At 43.0% G+C, this 20,834-nt stretch overlaps 1 protein-coding gene across 4 annotated transcripts in view; it reads left to right on the top strand.

Annotated features, from left to right (window-relative positions):
• The window catches only part of spns2 (SPNS lysolipid transporter 2, sphingosine-1-phosphate), a 72,528-nt gene that overhangs the window by 39,335 nt on the left and 12,359 nt on the right, over positions 1-20,834 (top strand). For 2 of the 4 annotated variants that reach the window (XM_066695300.1, XM_066695301.1), the window contains exons 3-8: positions 4,305-4,441; positions 10,059-10,210; positions 14,008-14,074; positions 16,847-16,989; positions 17,392-17,544; positions 17,982-18,189. In XM_066695300.1, the coding sequence (XP_066551397.1) occupies positions 4,305-4,441; positions 10,059-10,210; positions 14,008-14,074; positions 16,847-16,989; positions 17,392-17,544; positions 17,982-18,189 (860 nt within the window). The remainder of the gene's footprint in view (positions 1-4,304; positions 4,442-10,058; positions 10,211-14,007; positions 14,075-16,846; positions 16,990-17,391; positions 17,545-17,981; positions 18,190-20,834) is intronic. The other 2 variants (XM_066695302.1, XM_066695303.1) reach the window with 1 other exon arrangement.

The following is a 20,834-nucleotide window of genomic DNA, read 5'->3' as shown; positions in this document are numbered from 1 at the left end:
CCGCAGGGACCGGAGGCCAGTAAATGCTGTGCCCCAGTTACAGTAACATTGAGTCAGATTTCCCCGAGATCAGCACCACCCTGCAACCTCGTGTGCAGAAACCTCTCTCACTCACTCACATCAACCAACATCACATTCAATCCAAGGTAGCGCACATTAAGTTGTCAAAAAGGCATGGCTGATTATTTTGATCCTTTACCATTTTTATTGTTACCGAAAGGCGTTATACAGCTTTTCCAAAAGCTTTTTAGATGTCAAACACAATCTCAGTTGCCACCACTTGTGAAGCATAAAATGTCTCATCCTTCACCCCTCTAGAAGAGCTACATGTTTCCAGCAGTTCCTCGATTATGACATTCCTATACCTTGCGTCTACTGTGTGCTTGGACCTGCAAAACGATAGCACATGTATTTGACATTTTTTTGTTGTTTTTTGTTTTGATTTGCCTCCAGGCTTTTGGAGAGGGAGGGGGGTGCTAGAGGATGTTCATACGAAGCAGATTTTTTGTTTTGTTTTGCTTCATTTTACCCTTGTCCTTGTCAAGTTCCTCAACTTCTCAGATTTCATCATTTCCAGCCGCTAGTGCAGAACGGTGGCATATGCGACACAAGATAAGCAGGTTTCCACGAAATGGGGAATAAAAGTAGCTGACAGTTTTACAATAATTAGGTTCCTAGATTCGGAACAGCTGGTTAAAACACAAAAACTGGTTACAAGTTACAAGTTATGGCGTCCCGTAAATCAGTGCCTGTTTGTTTCCTGGTCCTTTGCTGATCAGACTGGGTGTTTTATTGGCTTCTCTGGAATTGCCAACACTAGTAAGATGAGTTGACGGTATGTTCGGGTGGACTTCTAGGGTGCAGGGGGTGACAGAGGCAAATTGTTTGAGCTTTCTGTCATTTCCTGAGAGTGTGAATGCAAAGTGCGCATTGAATGGCCAAAGGTATGCATACGCCCTACCGTTCTCAATGGACCAGAAAAATTCCTGTCACCTTTTCTCATCACTTGTGATACAAAAGTGCATCTCAGTGCCAGCGAAGGAGCAAAAGGTTGTCTTGCTTCTGAAGTCACCGCAGACACAAAACCTTTTTCGGCTAACTTATTGGACAAAGGTGAATGGGAAGATACGTTAATATTAAGCCGTCATCTCCTCAGACGCAAGAAGTATTTTCGTTTACAGTTTGAGGGGCCATCAAAATAGGCATTATAAGCATACACAGTGCAGAAATAAACCTCTAAATTTCCAAAGCCCTAATGCATAGACAATGTCGTCAAAGAGGTATTTGGTATTTTTAAGATGTCATTCCATTTTTCCCTAAAGTGTATTATTCACCAGCTGCTAAGCAATTAGGGCAGGTACATCCTTTAGCACTCTGGGTGTGAGGTCTGAGGGAGATGCACATCTTGGAAGGAATGCAGAAGCTTTGTGTGACCCGAGTTCCTCCGTATTTCAGATGAAACCAGAGTAGATTAAGGCTCGACAATAGTACACAACAGCAGACATTTCTTAAGAATGAATGCCTGCGAATGACCAAGTGCAATTAGCCAAATTCCCTGTAAATGGGTGGCTTTTGCAATCACACCTGGCTGTGGCCACGGACTGCGGGGAATGAAGTGGCCGTGCCCCAGCGGGCGTGACGGCCTCGTGGAATTCAGTCACTGGCATACCATAGCAACAAACACGTCGCAGATAGCCTGGAGCGCAGTGTCACAGATGGAGGCAAAAGTGAAAAAGAAACTGAGAAAATATTTGTATTTTTATTTTCTCTACCTGCATAACTTTGATGCTGTCAGTTAAGCAGTTGAGCACACTACACCTGCTTTGTCCTTTCATGGGATCACAAGATTGAAGGGCACCCAACAGTCATCAAACAAAGAGTTGTGGATGCCGTATCCAATTGGGAGTGTTTTAAAGGGAAATGGAAGCCTAGATTTATAATATTTGAATGTATAAGTAAAAGCATATACAGCCAAAACACTGCTTTTGTCTGCAGTGTGTGGGGAAAAAGTGGAGTTGAGTCTCTTTATCGAGTTCTGACCACCATTTTTAATTCAACAGACGAAGACAGAGTCACTCACCGTTTTGCTTTCCATCAACCATCTCCATTGTGTCTGTTAATGTCAATCACAGCAGAATATTCCAGAAACAGGTTTCTACTTCACATTCACTCTAATGCAAAGTCTATAGAAAGCCATGTGGATAATCATGCAGGAATAATGAAAAATGATCAGCGTGGAAAATAGTGTTACATCAGAATCTAAAATGCTAAAATATAAATAAACTCAACTGCCTTCCTCTTAATTGTAATGCTTTATTGCCTTGATTTGTAAAGTCACTATAAACTAAGACAAAACTTATATAAAGCAAAACTATCTTCCACTGGGGATACCAAAGTACAGTTTTCTTCCAAACTGAAGCAGAAATAAAACATAAACAGCACACAGTATTGTGTCTCTGCGGGGGTGAATAATTCAGGAGCATTGTGGATTTCTTGCGACAAGTCAGAGCCGTAATAATAGATTGTAAACTTGCTGGTGGCAATCGACATCTGAACGCCTCCTCCACTGGTATCCAGCACAACACACTAACTAATGTTCAATTTCCTATTGAGCCAATGCTACCATTTACAGGGTGCACGGGGAGTTGATGTTTAATTCATTGAAAAATCAATGGGAATAAGTGTTTATGTTAATGCTTTGGTAATTTCACTCGAACTCCTTGCACAGGCTTTCCTGCGATGCGTTAAAGTCTTTTGTGCCCCCATAAAAGTGTGGGTCCAAAAATAAATAAAGAATTGCTTTCGATTACGACATTTCGCACAGACGAAGAAAGCCCAAATACGAGGCACACATCAAAACGGATCGCAGATGGACTGCTTGCTTTTAACGGGCATTTTTAAGTGGAGATGTCTGCAAAGCACGAAGCTTCCAATCTTGTTACTTTTATTCCGTTTTTTTTATTTATACAGCCCTCTGCACTTGCGTGATAAAAAGCAATGCCATTCTTTGTATTCAAAAAGAAAAAAAGGAAAGAAATGACTCTATGGAGAATGTGTTTATGCAAATGATGCGTCAGTGTGGTCTTGGACAGCACTAAGCCTCAAATCCCAGTGTCAGACTTAATGCCTGAAAGAATTATCTCATCTCCAAACTCATTTTAAAGGCATTAATAATTCAGGATTGTTTGGGTTTCTTTTTTTTCTTTTTTTTCACCCTCCAGTTATTGCTTTTGCTGTAGTCCCCTTTCTCTGTGTACATTTTTGCAAATTCAGCAACAGAAACAAAAGCTCAGGAGAAGTACTGGAAGACACAACTTGGGCACTAAGCATTATAAATTATGAATTTACTCTAAAATGCTAAACCTGTCTAAATTCTCCAGTACACGGTAAAGACCCTTTGTGTACGGAGCTGAACTGTAGAACATCTTACCAAAGCCCTTCAGATTGCAAACCTCCTTGATTATTTAAAAATGATGTTTAACAAAGCGTTTGTTTACAGAAAGTTTTTATGCAGTAGTTATAATAGGAAATCTTTGTATCTCTTTGTAGAGTCGCTTTGTATGCCATTTGGAGGCGTTTCTTGATTAAAGCACTTGAGAGATCTATATTGTGTATATAAATAAATCAGGCCTTGAAAGAATATTGACTGCCGCCGTCCTGACAATCAAATATCATCCTTATCAGCATTTGCTGACCATATGGCAGAGGTCAGCTAGTTTCTGGGCTCTGTCAGCTGGCCACATTCGCTTTTCTAAAACTTTTTGCATTACCACAATATCAGTACTTCCATTACCTGACATGTCAGATTGTATCGTGGGTTTGTATTCTGAGCAAGGACATCTCGGCACTGCACTGTTTTTTAAGGCATTAGAAGTCCTTGATTTCGGATTCACAAGGACTTTTAGTCTTAAAAACCTGTTTTCTGTCAGGGAAACCATTAACTTTGAAATTGAAAACTCCACAGTGTGATTTCTTGAGGGATTAGGAAATGGGGACTTTTTGGACTTTTTATTTATTTACTTATTATATATTAAACGAAAGAAACGAAGCAAAAAAGAGAGTTATTCTCTTAGACTAGATCCCCTCCACTGCAAGGAACCACTCACCACTGCTTTAAAATGCCTGCTCTCGGAACATCCTTGAATGGGGCATCATGGGAGTTTGCAGCGACATGCACGGAGACATCTCACAGTCAGGTCTACAGAGATATTTGCAGCAAACTCCCCCAGTCTTTTTGTTCGGTGGCCATGTCAGCCTAAACCCGAGTCTAAACCTTGGCTTTTCTCTCCTTCCTCTGGTTTCAGTCTTCATCTGCAGCTTCATGGTGGCTGCTCCTATCTTTGGGTACCTTGGCGACCGCTTCAACAGGAAGATCATCCTCAGCTGCGGCATCTTCTTTTGGTCGGCTGTGACCCTCTCCAGCTCCTTCATCACCAAAGAGGTAAGATGTCCTTTCTTGGATTTAGTCTCAGGTTGCCAGGATTTATGACTAGCAATTTTGGGGTGGAAAAGTACAACAATGCAATATATAACTAAAACTGGAGGCAAGATGATATTGATTTGAAATGTCACTTTTTCAACATTTTACCTGGTGACTCATCCGCAAATTGTGTATCATAAAAACATATCATCGTTACCACAGACACAGGGACACGTAGCAGAGACTGCATGAAACGAGCCGTTACTAATTAATGAAAGTGCTAACTATGACTCTTAAATGACGAGTGAAGGACCTGCACTAGTTTTCCCATGTTTAGAGCTGAGTTTTTTGTGATTTTTTATTTTCTTCTCAATGAGGTGGGGAGGTCACTGGTATTAAACATTTACCGCAGCCAGTCACTTCAGCAGTTCTTTGTTAAAAATGCTGCTGTTGATTGGTGGCCCTTTTGCTGCCTGGAAACCAAAAGTGGAGAGCCCCTTGCTGGTGCCAGAGACAAACTTGTGCGTTCTGACCTCCAGCCCTCCATGGTTAGCGCTTGTCCGGTTCCTCCTTCCTTCAAACGCGACCCGAAATCCCCCCTGTACAGAAAGACTCAAGTCGACACACTCATGGCCCGATGTGGACGGATGATTCCTGTAATTGAAATAGCTGGGAATACAGACAGTTGGCGGCGAGTTGAATCGCTCCTGTGATGTTCGCAATAATGGGCTTCAGAAGTGGTTTTAGTTACCTGTCTCTCCCTCCCACGACGAGAGGGAGAGAGACCAAATTGTTTGCTGATATTTGCAGAGGCATGAATCCCCAGCTGAGGGACGGAGGAAGAGAAGGTCTTTGTGTCTCATATCCACACTTACACTGAGCATCAATAATGCCTGCTTTGACAGCTCCTGACCTACTTTTCCCACCCCATGGGGAATAGCCTGTAACAAGGCTGTTCGGATGCCTTACAAATAGCCAATAAGAATAATCTTCTGAAAATGAGCAATTTCATTTAGATTAACGGCGAATCCAATTAAAAACACTATGTGCTGTGTCATCATGGGAGTCAAGTCAGGAACACGCAGGTCGGTGAAGTCGAGCTTTCAAAACAACTGCCAGCATTAGTCCCATAATGCCTTCTGATCGAATGACAACAGGAGCCGAGCGATGTTGCTAACGCACATGTGCCCGAAACAACTCACAGCAGGCCAGACACCCCGAACAACATCTCAGAGCAACCCAAGCTCATGACTCACTCCAATTACGAGAAAGGTCGCCACAGCCGTCATCGCGAACAAAACAATTACGGTGGTCTTACAAGACACGGAATCAAAGTGCACTTCTTTGAGGAGGCGCCAATGTCATATCTGAAGGTGAGGGATATGTCTGGAGTTGGGAGTTGATTTCCTGAGGGAAGATTTTGATCGGGAGAATGAAATATCACTCGTAGCATTGTATTATAACTGAGCTAAATAAACACAATAAAATACAGTAACAAAACGATAAATAATTAATTCAATAAATAAATGTATTCTTTAATAGGAATAATCTTCTCGGAACAAACAGAGGAACCTACATTGCTTATCTGAGGAAACCATCAGGGTAACAAACAAAAACAGAAAACTATTTTAATCCTAATGACTGCATGACTTGTCGCTCACTAATGCATTCAGACCGTGTTAGCAGCCCGTACGTCCCTTCACTATCAATCTCATTCAGTTTAGCAGAGTCACTCTTGCTCTATGGACAGCACTAGTGCAGTACACTTCATGTTTTCAGTTCGGTTTCTTTTATTAAAGTCATATTTAAAATAAAGTTAGTGAAGGTCAGTTAGTCATATTACTGCCGGTGGCTTTTTGATCCCAGAGCCAGAAGAACTGAAGGACCAAGTGAATTATTCAGGAGAAAGATGAGTGCGTCTTGGTCTTTACTCTACAAGTTCGCAGCATACATTTCAGAAATATAAAAAAAAAAAGAAGTTGATCGAAATAAAATATCAAACTGACGGGGACTGTACCGGCATTGACATTTGACATTTAAAGTGCAGCTGCACTCTTTTCAACTTGTCTTGAAACTATTTCATGAAAGTAAAACACACACTGGGTTATTATAAATCTTTGGATGAAAGAAATGTCTTCACTGAAAAGAGATGTTCAAGAGATTATGAATGGGGTGGATCCAGGACCTGAAGACTGATGCGTGTCCCTCTACAGCCTATTTATCAGCAATAACCACAGGCACAGAAGAGTGTTTTTTTTCCCCGTTTGTTTGTTTTTGTTTCTTGGGGGAAATCGAAAAACGGTTCAATTGCTAATTAAATTGCTAGTTAATCCCTCAGACTGCTGTAAGGTAATGTATGAAAGCAAGAAGCATCATTCAACCAGAGCTTTCCTTCCCTTCAGCCATGTTCAGTGAGAGGATTGGATGGCGCACACAATGCCTCCGAGTCCCGCGCTGTCAGTGCAGTTATTTAATATCAAAAGCCGGCTGTTCAGCAAGCCTGGGTTTCACAGAGGGAGACGGAGAGAGACTGAGAGATGCAGATGATGTTCTCAGTGAGGTCGTTTTACTCCTGGGCCGCCAAGATCCTGCGATCTGTCGCCGGACAGCGGAGGTGCACGACTACACACGGGCCCAGATAATTACGCAACCGCTTCAGAAGTACTTCATGTTTCCAATGTTTAGATGAAACAAAGATATCAGCCGCAAAGGGTGGTCTTCACATATTTAGAAACAGTCAAAGGAATACCAGAGGCCTTCCATACAATTGTACAAGACAGTGAAGTAGACCTTGGAACGCAGGCTGCCTCATAACTGTACACATATACATATACACGTACATATTTACATTACAACGGAAAGAATGCCTAGCCTGTGAGCTATTCTAGGATGTTAGAAACCATTACCAACAAGTCCCCTCACCAATTTCTGTCGTGATTCACTTAGAAAGGGTACTATTACTTATCCAAACATTTACACACAGACAGTTCAGTCAAATAATGTGCTCTGTATGAGATCTCATTGCTTACGTATTATATATAGTCCCTTCAATATTGAAATGTAGCCTTGACAGAGACATAATGCACTTAACAACCCCAGGGAGGTAACACAGAGACTACAGCATCTTGTAAGCTGCCATTGTTCATTACACATGGGGCCTGGGGCAGATGTTCAGTCACACATGTATATATAACACAGGTGTGAAAGTTGCAAAAGTGGGAAGAGTGAACAATTGAACTAGCCGGCGGTGGGGGCTGGGCATTTAATATAATTTGGTTTCACTGTAAGCGATCATCCCTTTGATTGAACTTCCTCAGTTTCTCCAGAGGTCAGTATTGTCCTTGCATGTTAAACAAGCTTCTGGTCAATTAAACCATCTCCCCGGTTATTGGACCAAGGAAGGGTTTTCTCCCTCCTCTCTCTCTTTCTGGGTGCTGCCAACAGTCTTGTCAAACACGTATTTCAAAAAATGTATTTCATAAAGTTCTTTCACCCTGAACAACTGCTCCTCCTCTCCTGTTTGAATCCACCCACCACTTTGGCCGGTGATTAATGAAGTCAATAAAGCCACGTTCCTGGCTACGGAGAACTCCTTAATGTGGCGAAGGAGAATTCTCCAGAAGAATCAAAGTCGACAATAATTCGTCCTCAGGCCCCCCGGCAAACAGCAGTGCAAATTCCTTTTGTCACATAAGAGCACATCAAAACAGGGCCGACACAGGATAACCCTGTTGCAGTCACCCTCGATTCACATCACGTAATCCCTGTGGAATTATGTAATGCAATAAGAGGTAACCGTTTCTGAGAACGCAGTCGTACAGGGAGTTGTCAGGTAGAAGGGAATGCTATTAATGGCATGCAGTTCTCTCCTCGGGCGTTTCTGTCCGTCTGTTTGAACATTGCGCAGTAAGACAATGCTAATGCGTCTATTTTTATACGCTTTCTGTCCTTAATTCCTTCTTTTCTCTGGCCTTGTTTTGCAACCCTTTTCTCAGACTGAACTGTGGCAGCGATACCTGGTCCGGCCTCGTATGACATCATCCGTTTATGAAATATGTACATGAATGAAATCTTGCCGTTAAGAAGGTGACATATAAGAGGAACGAGGTTCGGATTAGGTGGCTTCCTCCGAATTTTCAGAATTCTGAGCTATACTAGAAAAGACAGAATAAAGATAATTCCCATATCCTACCTCCGCTGGTATGGAGGTACTAAAGGTGTCAGAATGAACGCACACAGAAACAGACACTCTTGTTTTGTACTTTGATTTTACTTTGATTTGACTCTTGATTTGGACATTGATGAAACATATCCCCCCTATTTCACTCAAATACGCATCCCTCTGCGCTGGTGGGGTCTCAGGAAGCTTTAAATTGTCAGTGTGATTGTTTAGCTAATGGCTGGACAATTTCCTAAGACACTGAACAAGTTCTGTACATGCAGTGCTGGAATACCGAGCCTCTGTACTGAGCTGAGCCAGGAACAATATGTATTGTGTTCATATAAAGTTGGGGGGGGGTGCTTTAAAAAGAGAGGTTATTATGACCTAAACTGAGGATGTATAGATTCTGCTGAATAGCCTGTATCCCACAGGATGACGAAGGACAATATATACATACACACACACAAAAGTAAACATACACACACACAGAGTTACCTATATATACTGTATTATCTATGAACTGAGAGATGGGGTATTTTGAGTAGGGAAAGGAGGTCCCACATGGATTTCCTTCCCCTGTCTCGGCGCCAAGAGGAGCAAAGGTCAGCCCTCACATTTTCACAAATGACAAAAAGAGACACAACTCCACAGGCAAGGCACAGGACAAGCTGGCAGGGGGGGGGAGCTCTGGGCTGCGTCGCATCATTCACTAAGAAGGAAAGGAAGAAATGTGCTCGGCCACGATACAGAAGATTGCTGGTGTGGGGATCATCGCTTTTAAATAGTTTTTCAGTCAGAACAGCTAAAATGGTCTCTATTTCCACCTTGCTCTGAGTAGCAGGACAACACTGACAGATTTGTGTCCCAGTAACATGAATTCATTAGTATTCAGTATGAGAGAGGAGGTACAGTTTAGTCTGTGATGAGGTCACATAAGATAGAGCAACAAAATAAGTGCTGGGAAATAAAGGGGAGATTTTGCATTGAATTTCCCAGTATTGGTTAGTTTAAAATCTGGGCAGGTTTTTACCATTTTAAGAAACAAAAACAAATTACAGAAATGGTAATTTGTGTGATGTTAGGGAGGGGACATCTAGCAACATGAGGTGACTAATGTAATAACTATACACTCCGCTGTTGTCAGACGCCGAAAGCAGATGAAGAATTATGTCAATGGCAGCTGAGACCGTGTATGTTATTGCTGTCGGGGGAAATGTAATCACATTTCGCGCTGCACTTGTCAAGATGTAACTCTCGATGACCCCTCCAATCAACCGTGTCTAGTTAGCGGCATTTCATTCACATAAATTACTCTGTCGATGGATTGCCTCACCACTTTATCTCTCCTGGATTTTCAGGTAACCTTTGAATACTGGAATGAAATCGCTGCTGTCGATTGTGCCAGCTCAGTCAGCTTGTCAGTATTTACAGCTACTGAAAACACATCTCTCTAACATTGCCCTCCTCTCCACACAGTATTACTGGCTGTTTGTCCTGTCCAGAGGATTGGTCGGAATTGGAGAATCCAGCTACTCCTCCATCTCACCCACCATCATAGGAGACCTCTTCACAAACAACACACGGACCATGATGCTTTCCATCTTCTACTTTGCAATCCCTCTGGGAAGGTAAGCTCCTGTTTTTGTGGTCCTGTGTCTTTAATGCCAGTCCGGGATGCAGGCTGAAGCCAAACGGATGAATTAATGGGCACCATGGCTTGTTGCCACCAGGCTTCATCAGACAATAACATTACCAGAGGTTGTTTCTTAGAGCCGCCACCAACTTTATACAGATCTTACGATTAATTCATAAAAAAAAGCCGATGACTAGGCTTCCGAAACAGTGGAACACCAGTATTTTGTCTTTAAAAGAAACGTGCCTTTAACCTGTGACATTTTCTTAAAGCTTAACTAAAGGTGTTAGGAGTTAAGTAGTGAAGTTAAAGAAACATCATTCATGCACCACATTTACTCCCAAGAGACACAGCTGGCGCAACCTGGAAAGGCAGCAGCTTCTGTGAATAGGCAGAGGACACTGGAACCCAGGACTGTCATTAAGGATGTTTCTAAAAATTCAAAGAAACTTAATAGAGGATTCCATCAAAGACAGAAAGGGAGGGGGGGGGACTCAAAAGGAAAAAGATAAACAGAGAGGAAATGTCGAGAGGTGGAAGAACAAAAGAAAAGGCAAGGCATTTGAATTGAGCTCCGTCTGAGGAGCAAACGTGACACAGGAAAAGGTCAGACTGGCTCCCAGCAGGGACAGACCCAGGAATTGTGCCTAGGCTTCAGCGTGTCTTTAATCTGTGTCTCATATCTGCATAAAAACCTGCTCCTCCAGGGACACAGTGAATGCAATGGAGCAGCCGATGAAAAGGTTACAAAAGAGCTTTTGAAAATCCCGGCAAACTCAATAGACACAAGGGCCTGACGATGCTTGTCTCGGAAAGCAAACCTGTATTTCTGCGAGAGCTAAACCAGCAGACAGACATGCGGTGCTAATGGTTAATCTGTTTCCAGTTTGTTGTTATTTATTCTCCCAATTTCCCGCCGCCTTTTGCTGTAGAAGTGAGTCGGTGGAGTCTGGTTTGCTTTACTCTCATGTGCGCCCCTGAGATTTGAAGAAGCGGCAGAGCCTAAATGAGATGTTAAATAAATGAAAAGACACTGCGATCAGCTGCTCTGCACTGGCAGCTCTCACAAGCTCCCCGGGACTCTCATCACTCCTCAAATGACTTTGCTTTTAGTGTATATTTTTCAAACGGTATTATTTTATTTGTTTATCATCTTTTCTCTGCTCATCTCCTCAAGGATGTGGGAGAAATAACATCTCAAAGAAGAGTTGCTCAGCTCTTGTTTGGCGACAGACCTGGCTATTTGGTCTAATTTATTTCTTTAGTAGCTGATCAGTATCCTGCAACATCTTCAGTTTTATTTGTCATATTCAACACTTAAACCCACTCAAAATCAGTACATAACTGCAATTCACACTGAACTTTCTTTGCTGATATGAAAAAATGCAAATGGAAACAGGTTGAATAAGGCCACGAAAACGAACAAACACTTCTCAGTGTGAAGTAAAAAAAAAAAAAACTAAAAAAACCTGTCCTCCACCGAGTTCTGTAATGTCAATTGAACACGTTTCGTTCCAAAAAACACTGGATGTTTTCCAGGATCCGGGTAAGCAGGCCTCACTTAGGAAGGTGAAAAACATCATCAACTCTGTTTTTCGGCCTTGTTTGTTGATTTTTCCCGTGTTGTTGTGCACCGTCTCCAGGAAGTGACCTCAACAGTGGGCTGCAGTGCACAGGAAATGGTTTATCATGGCAGCATAAACACACCCTGCCCAGCCTGTCTGTTAGCCCCGAGTCCGAGGGGTTATCTATCCCAAATATCAGCCAGGACTCGGTCGAGTAGTCCAAATAGGCAATGGATACAATCTGATAAGTTTACATTACTCATGTACTTGGAAATATTATCGGACTGGGTTAAATACGAACGTCGTCTCGTTTTAATTGATGGTGTTATTGTTGAAATACAACAGCAGAAATTAGGTTTGCTCCACTTCATTTGTTATGAGGAGCAGTAGACATGATGACCTCTGGTGGAGGTCAAAACTGACACTAGCACCACATTGTAACCCCTTGTTAGGTCAAACTAGCTTATCAATCAGCCAATCCATCTAGGTCGCATGAATCTGCCATCATATTCATTTGTATTAGGGAGAAATGTTCCCAGGCCTAGATAGACATTTCACCATGTTATGTCTGTATCGCATGAATGTTGCTGGTTTCGAACAGCTCCTCATCACGTTCAGAGAGTGTGACATTTTCCAATCTGAAGGGATGTTTAAATATCTCCCTGACAGAACAGATGAGCTGCACCGATAACAAATCCACCCGTTTATATTTCATTAGTCTTATCCACTCCGACACTCAGAAGATAATCTTTTTCCAACATAAAAAATCGGAAAGCGATCATCTCTGCTCAAAACTTGACCATTAGGACAATAGGATCTTGAGTGGCAGGGATCAATAGGCTCATTAGCGCAGGAATTATCTCAGTCTGAATACGCTCCCTCTGAGCTTCTTCTATTGATTACCGCAGAGTAACAGACGTCTTCGTTAGTAGAATTTGTGACAGTGGATCAAGAACAATATACACACAAAGCACAGCTGGAACAACCAGTGACCCCAACCATTCACAAAGACACGCCTTGGCTACAATCCTAATTTTCCTAACACAAATGCAAACATTTTCTTTCGACGAACCATTGTCTCCCATTCACAGGTCCTTATTCTTATCAGGTTGTAAAGGGTTAACAGAGATATATGCACGATTCCATTACTTCGTCTTTCTTTATCTTGTATCATACAAGGACAGCCTCATCCACACTCTCCACTCTTTCTGTGAACATGTCTTAGTAATGACGGACAAGAGCTGGGAAGAGGGGAACGTGTGGGAATTCTTCCTCGACTCCCACTTTGCCTTTCAAACAAACTGGATCAATCCACTGTAATCCCCGCCTACTGTAGGTTTCATAACAGACACGCACACATGTTGTGGCTGATACTAACAATAAGCATGCACTTAAAACTTTGCAAGTCTCGCCCTGCATAGGATGTGTAAATATTATGAATGTTTACGATTCTTAAATGAACGGGGGAAATTAACGTCAGTCACTACGATTACGGTAAAACCTTTCAAGGACCATATTTCTCATGACCAACACACTTCCAACGTAAAAGAGAACAGCTATTTTTGCTGTAAACGCAGACTAATCAAAGGCACAGAACTGGGGAGAAGCTCTTCTGCAGACAGGCATTCCTCTACAACAGCCCGATATCAGCTCCATTAATCGCAAACTGCTTCATATCCCATCCATAAAGCTTTCTATTTTGGTAAATCAAAGGTGTCAGGTCTGTAAACAGGACACACAGCCCCCGTTCCAAGACGGCTTTGGGAGTCTTAATTGAGGCAATGCCAGGCACAACCCAACTGTTTAGTAATTCTCAATCAGAGTCCTCTGCCCAACTGGCACACTGTACTGCCGTCAATTCCAAACACATTGGAGAAAAGAAGAAAAATAAAGTGATCCCTATCAAACAAAACCTTGTATTTACTATACGTTATATATATTTTGAGGATGTTCAAGGAGTTGAGTCTTATTTTACTCATAACTTTTATAAAAATGACTTGTCCTCCTTTCTAAAGTTTACGTGCGGTGAACTGACAGACCAATTAGGCAGGAGCTAAAAATGTCATCTTAGAAAACAGTGATCTCTGGCTTCATGAATATTAAACCAGGCTGACTGGTCTGTGTGGGAACAAAGAGGCCAAGCAGTGAGCAAACAAGGTGCACATACATTTTTAATTATGGAAAGTGATTTTTATTCTTTTCTCTACTTGTCTTTATTTCTCCCCAGTGGTTTGGGGTATATCTTGGGATCGAGTGCAAAGCAAGCAGCAGGAGACTGGCACTGGGCTCTGAGGGTAAGTACTTTCATTCATCATTTATAGCTTTTGTTTATTTATTTACTGTATCTTTTTATAAAGTGGTACCTTCTCCGGCAGGATATATGTTAAAATAGGACCAGATTAGCAAGCCCACTGAATGAAACAAATGTGTTGCGTCTACATCTCCGTGTGCATTTTAGGATCTGTCTACAAAGACACCAGAGTGATCCTTGTTTTGTAGCCCTTCATATCGCAATGTTTCAGAAATAAACAGATGTGTATTCTTGAGCATGTTTAAAGTGTTTACCTTTAAGCTTAACAAATGTAAAATAATGATAATGTATTAATTAATAAGGCTATGACCTGGAAATGGTTTAATTCAAGATATACTAAATAGGCCCTACAAGATTTAGGTCCACGATCAGATAAACCATTATGTACATTTTACAAGTCTATCAAATCAAATAAAAGCTCGGTTCCTCACCGTAACAGGTTCTGGGAGTTTTTGGCAGCACCAAGAAGGGGTCTGTGCAGAACAGCTGGCCTTATAAGCAGACATGGTGTCGATAATTACTAAACACGTTGTTTTAATTAACAACCACAACGACGTTCTGGACCAGTTCATCAGGGGCAACAAATTACAATGGATCTGTCGCACCTTCATGATCTCTTAACGATCGCCCTGTGGGTCAAGATTCCCTCGGTGCAATGGTCTCAATTTCATTGACCATCTTCAATTAAAGACATTCTTGATTGCATTTAGTAAAGTCATTTTCATTTTATTTCACACTTATTTCAACCTCGGGCAAACAGAAAAGCTTATCAGTGTGTTCCAGTTGGTGTACAGTACCTGTGTGTGAATTATTTTAGTGCCCGGAGTGTTTTCTCTCACAAATGCATCTATGCTTTAATAAGTATCTAGGGAGGGAGCCGCCATCACATTCAATGTGCAGTTATTGAAGGAAAGGCATAGATGGGCCTAAAGCAACAATGTTAGATGGATGGGGGGGCAGGGAGACAGGCAGGCCATTTTTCCAGCAGAAATAATAAATACAATTGGGGAAAAAAACATCAAAAAACGAGCGCATTGTCGTACAGCGTGCATTCAAGCCCAGCGATAAAAGACGGAGGAATGGCTATGAATCACAGTGAGGCCGCGCCGCTCAATAAGAGCAGCAGCCGTGGTGGTGATATCCTGCTTTTAGGAAAAAACACTTTGTTCTCCTTTCCGTTTGTTTTGCGAGTGCCGAGATGCCAGGCTTCCTTCTACGAAACCTCAGGAGAGGAGGGGGGAGGGCTGGCTGGCAGACTGAGGAGGAAAGGCAGGGAGCAGATAGCCATCTCGGCAGATATCAGACCTCCACAGACTGGATAGGAAGGGACCTGGTGAACCTGCAGGTCGACCTTCCACCTTTTAATTATGGCAAAAGAATTTGACTGCCCTTGGGACAGACATCTTAGAAACTGTGGAAGGGACTCCCTAACTGCCAGTGTACCCCCACACCCTTTCCCTCATTCTCAGACTCGCTTGTTTCAGAAGAAGCATGGGAACAACCTGGGGAGAAGACTGGAATTCCTCAGCCGGGTGCAGTCGAGTGCACAGAAATTAATTAACTGAGAGTTGAGCTGCGAGGAGAAACCAGAAGATACACTTCATCACATCTTAAGCAACACCAATGACCCCAAAACAATTCTACACTGGCTGCAAGCCCCCCAATAAAGTTTCTGATCTATATGTGGGCCACCACTGATCTTTAGGCCTTGATATAACATTGGCATGACCTCCAGTGTGGAGAAGTCTCCAGGGATATCAGTCCCTTCGTATGTATCTCAAGCTGCAGAGTGCAGATGGTCACAGGGTCACAATATGGAATAGGTCAAAGAGCTGCGAGAAAATGTTGCCAGTGCGGATTAACTCTGACTCATACCTCGGAGCCGGGATGGCATTTCTCCGACAAACTTTTCAAAATGTAATGCAATGTAGCAAACGCAAAGCAGGAGCAAGGCCAAGCTGAAGTCTCCGAGCAAAGGGACAATTAAAAGGCAGACTTTCAAGGCTTTCAGGTAGAGACACGGCTGTGAATAGGAAAGAAGGTAGTCGCAGCAACCATGGTTACATAGGTCGTACTGAAGCCAAACGGCAAAGCCCAGATATATTCTCAGGCCATCTCGCAGACATCAATCTTGCAGAAAAACAAAGCTACAGGTCAGACAGAGGAAATGCAGCACGCACACAAAACAGCAGCCAGACCACGTAGCATACAGATGCACTCACTACCTCCTGCAAGAGCTGGCTCGCAATATTAATGAATTTGGAGACGGATTTCAGTTGACAGCACAAGGCAGATTTACATTCGCGAGGAGCCCGCTTCTCCCGGCACTCTTTTGGGTGCCATCAGCGCCGCCGTTGATGGAAGCAGCCGCACGCCGTTCATTGCCAAGTGTGCATCGTAAAAGATAATAAAGTTAATCATACTGCAACAGCGGAGACTCCCTTGGCCACAAGCACGGCTTTTAAACAGGATACTTCCTCTCGGTGGGATGTTTTACTTAATTGCAGCGCATCAAAACAAAACAACACAGCGCTTCTAGGCCGTTTATTACAGCGTCCGGACAGAGGTGTAAAAGAGCACAATCCAAAGCGCTTCCGTGAAGGTTTTGTCTCTGATATATAGTCAGTACCAGGTAAAGCATATTCAGTGCTTTCTGAGTACGTGCTGTATGAGCAAATGTCACAAAGTAATCCCCCACTGCCTGTTGCCCTGGGACAGTTCCTAAGCAGGGGTTTCTTCTGCTCCTCCCTGGCAGGTGTCTCCAGTCATGGGGATGACAGCAGGAAGTCTCATCCTATTCTTCGTGCCCGAACCCAAGCGCGGCCACGCAGACCAGCTGGGGGGGCGTCTCAAGGCTCGCACACCATGGATCTGTGATATGAAGGCCCTGGCTAAGAAGTAAGATGAGACTCTTAGTTTATGGAAAATATTGGAAAACATATTTTCAACCAGTTCTGTCTCAGATTATGTGGTTCACACCATTCTTTTTTGCAGCCCCCTCAGGGGATCACACACTTCTTGTTACTTTTCTCTATTTCTAAGCATAGCTCCTTCTCCTCAGTGTTCCACTTTTTCACTTCCTTTGATGAATTATTCCAATATGCTTTTAAATCAGGGACACTTGGTTTTCACTCCAGGCTTTTATTCTGGGATTTGGGGACTGTTTTTTTTTTTTTTACCATATCCATGTCAGTAGAACATGAACACCCAGAAATTAGACTAGAGAAACAGATGTGTTTGGACATTTGGACTACGCTTGTATAGGATCTGACTGAACCACGGCCATTTTCCTCTCCTCAGCCGCAGTTACATGTTCACCTCGCTGGCGTCAGCGGCAGTGTCCTTCGCCACCGGAGCTTTTGGCATGTGGATCCCCTTGTACCTGTACAGAGCCCAGGTGGTGCAGAATACGGTGATGCCCTGCAACAAGGAGCCCTGCAGCAGCAAGGACAGGTGGGTACAAAGGGGGCGCACGCTAGAATTGCTAGAATTGGAAGGTTTGAGGTGACGTATGTTGAAAGTTAAAGAACAGCTGGAAAAAAAACATTGATTTCTCAGTACCGTGGGAATAAAAGAGGGGGGAAAAGGGATTCACCTGACGAGGAAGGCAGGGCATGCTCCACGTCACCAGATTTTCAGTTCTATTGATAGGTGGTTTCAGTTTTCCTCAGTTCTTACAACTTATTGCTCATTAATTAACGTGCATAAGTCACATGATCAGCATCACTGATCATGTGGTAACACTACCCCAATGCCTGAATGATATCTGCAGTGCAAAGCAACAGGTAAGCAACACTGAGCACCAGGTAACCTCAGGAGAGCTCGGGTCAATCTCAAAACCCAGCCCAAGCCAGCCATTCAAACAGGTCAATTCTTGGTCTTCACTTCAGTGCCTTCCCCTCCCCCAGCCTGATTTTCGGGGTCATAACGTGCGTGACGGGATTCCTGGGCGTCCTGATTGGTGCGGGCGCCACACGGCTGTGCCGGCAGAAGACAGAGCGCGCGGACCCCCTGGTGTGCGCCGTCAGCATGCTGGGCTCGGCGATCTTCATCTGCCTCATCTTCGTTGCTGCCAAGAAGAGCATCGTGGGAGCCTATGTGAGTAACGCCCCCGCAGTCGGAAACAGCTGAATAATTCAAAGAGTTATATTTCTGTACATGCCTTAAGCTGCACTTCCAGGACTAACAAAAAAATCTCCCTTATTTTTAGACATTTTATAAAATTTTAAGCACTTGCCTGATACTGTGCCTATTTTTATGAATGCTTTTGAGTCGAAGCACAATGTAGAAAGCTAAAGGTCAGGGCTTTGGTGCGTGTAATGTACTCTCAATAACAGACGAGCCCTTATTTATTTATTTTTGCTTGGCTTTTAAAATGCCTCGCAGAGTTGGACCCTTAATTCAGTCCTAAAGGGAACATCTAAGAAGTCTATTTATATAGTTTGTCGTTGGGTCTTTCTTGTGTTTGCCTCAGCAATGCAGCTGGGGTCCGTGATCAGCAACAAAATCTGAGCACCCATTTCTGGTCAGCTTGGCACAATTTCCCAGTTTCCCTGAAAAAAAACACTGTGGCTCCATCGTATTGTTTGTGGAAATACTCGACCTGCTGGATGATCCGACACTCCGTGTTTTAACAACCAGGGTTCCAGACACGTCGAAAACAAAGCAAAAAAACACTTTAATCTTCTCAGTCAGTGGTTTACTGTCCTCCACAGAACAGATAGGAGAAAGCAGTCACGTGTTGCCTCTCGCTGCAGTCAGGTTGGCGTTTAAAAATGCATGACTGGGCTGTGTTTACATTGAAGAGAACATGACTGATTTCCAGCCGCCAGTCTATGGTTTCTGAGACCTTGAGGCAGCCTGCATGGCTCTTGCTCTCTCATTCATTCTTGGCCCGCTTTCTTTGCGCTTCGGAGCATCTTAGAGACTGCCGCTCGACGTCATTGTGAAAAACAGAAGACAGATTAACCCCCAGCATTATCCACTGAGGGAGAAAAATTTCCCTAGTGGCTTATAGTGGCTCCATAAATTATCTGTCTTAATTAGAAATCTGTATCTATGTAAAGTCATTATATATTTATTTTCTGGTGGGGAAATAATAGGCTAAATCCATCTAATACTGGAAAAGATAATACCTTTTCTGTCACATGCCTGCATTGCCCATTTCTTAGTTTGCCCAGTGGGTAGTTGAAGGGGCATTCATCGGGGAGTTTCTTTCTCAGTGATCATCCTGGCAAACTGATTGATTTATCTTTTCAGCTCACTTATTTCCCCTCCAATACAAGCATAACATCATCCATCTTAGGATGTCAAAGAACAGAAACACACAAAAGCAAAAGCAAATACTGTACTTTCTTTTTCAATGCACCTTGTTTCATTAGCAAACCTACCCATCAAATAGTGTGTGCCACACTGGTAGGACCCCTTCCCATTTGGCTTATTACCACAGATTAAATTACTACATCTGTCATTCATAGACGTTCCTGTGCAAATGTCGTCTATTTTTATAGACTTTCGCATCTATTGAGACCTCATTCTGTCACTCCAAGGCGCTCCGATCCAACTTAGGTATACTGTGACTATTTCACATGTAGCGGTTCTAAACTGACAGCATCCAATGGCGCGGGAGTGTCTATAAATTCAGAAATACTGAGAGGCAGCAGAGTGCAGGAGAGGCTTTTACACAGTCACAGCCACACAGTCCATCACTGTAAACCAGGCATGAGGGTTATCACTCAGATCTGCTGAGACTCAAGACTGAAACCACTTTTTTAGACTTGAAAAATGGCATTGAAAATACCCCAGATTCCACTGAAACCTTACACTCACGGAGCTATTCCAGACATGCTGGTGACATCTGCTGCTGGGGGGCAGCTGCTCAGCACAGCTCTCTCCTGCCATCGACTCCATACGTGGGAAAGACTGGCTTTTTCACTCACGCATTCCTCACCCCGCGCTATGGGGAGCTTTTAAAAAGATAAGACTTCGAGCCTTTCCCGAACCGGCATTCCACTGCGGAATCTATGGATATCTAAAATGTCACAATCTAGAAAGATCCGTGGGGTCCGTATCACTGAGGGCAACGAGCAAATCCCTAACTTTCATCCTTTTTGGATTAAGTATAAACACAATCATTTCTTGTTAATAAGTGATATGATGCAGACAAAGCTTTAAATGAGAAACGAAAAAACGAAACAGAATTTTGTGAGTTTTCCCCAGATCTTTCCCATTCACTAAAGTAGAGATTATATAGGGATTCAAGGGATTTTACATGCTTATAGGTTTGTTTGTCTTTAGGCCATTAAAAAAATGATGCTTTTAAACCTGAAAAGTTAAGGTACAGTTATAGGTTTCATTCCGGAATATAAAAACAGTTCTAGAATGACAGCAGGCCTTCTAGCCCATAAACTCTTGTTGGACCTGACCAGTGTTTTTTGCGCCTGGTCCTGGAGTCCCCTGCATCATCTGCTTTTCTAAATTGCTCGGGCGTAGTGAAGCTTTTAATTGAACCATTTGCTCGATTAGATATCTTATTTAACTATTTTCGGCATCTCAAAAGCTGCACAGGGTTAGACATTATCATGAATCCGGGAACAAGTGGTGTGTTTCTGAACCCCCCTCATTTGGGTATACTGTTTCATTGACCAGGTGTCTGGAATGTAAGCAATTTGCCCCCCGAGAATGGAAGAATGCCTATTGGGAGAGTGATATGACACAGTACAGTTCCCGATTGTCCTTGAACA

Source organism: Amia ocellicauda, chromosome 22, assembly GCF_036373705.1.
Source record: "Amia ocellicauda isolate fAmiCal2 chromosome 22, fAmiCal2.hap1, whole genome shotgun sequence".
Lineage (NCBI taxonomy): Eukaryota > Metazoa > Chordata > Actinopteri > Amiiformes > Amiidae > Amia > Amia ocellicauda.
Note: the sequence above shows the minus strand (reverse complement) of the source record. Positions and strands in the feature narration are given on the sequence as shown.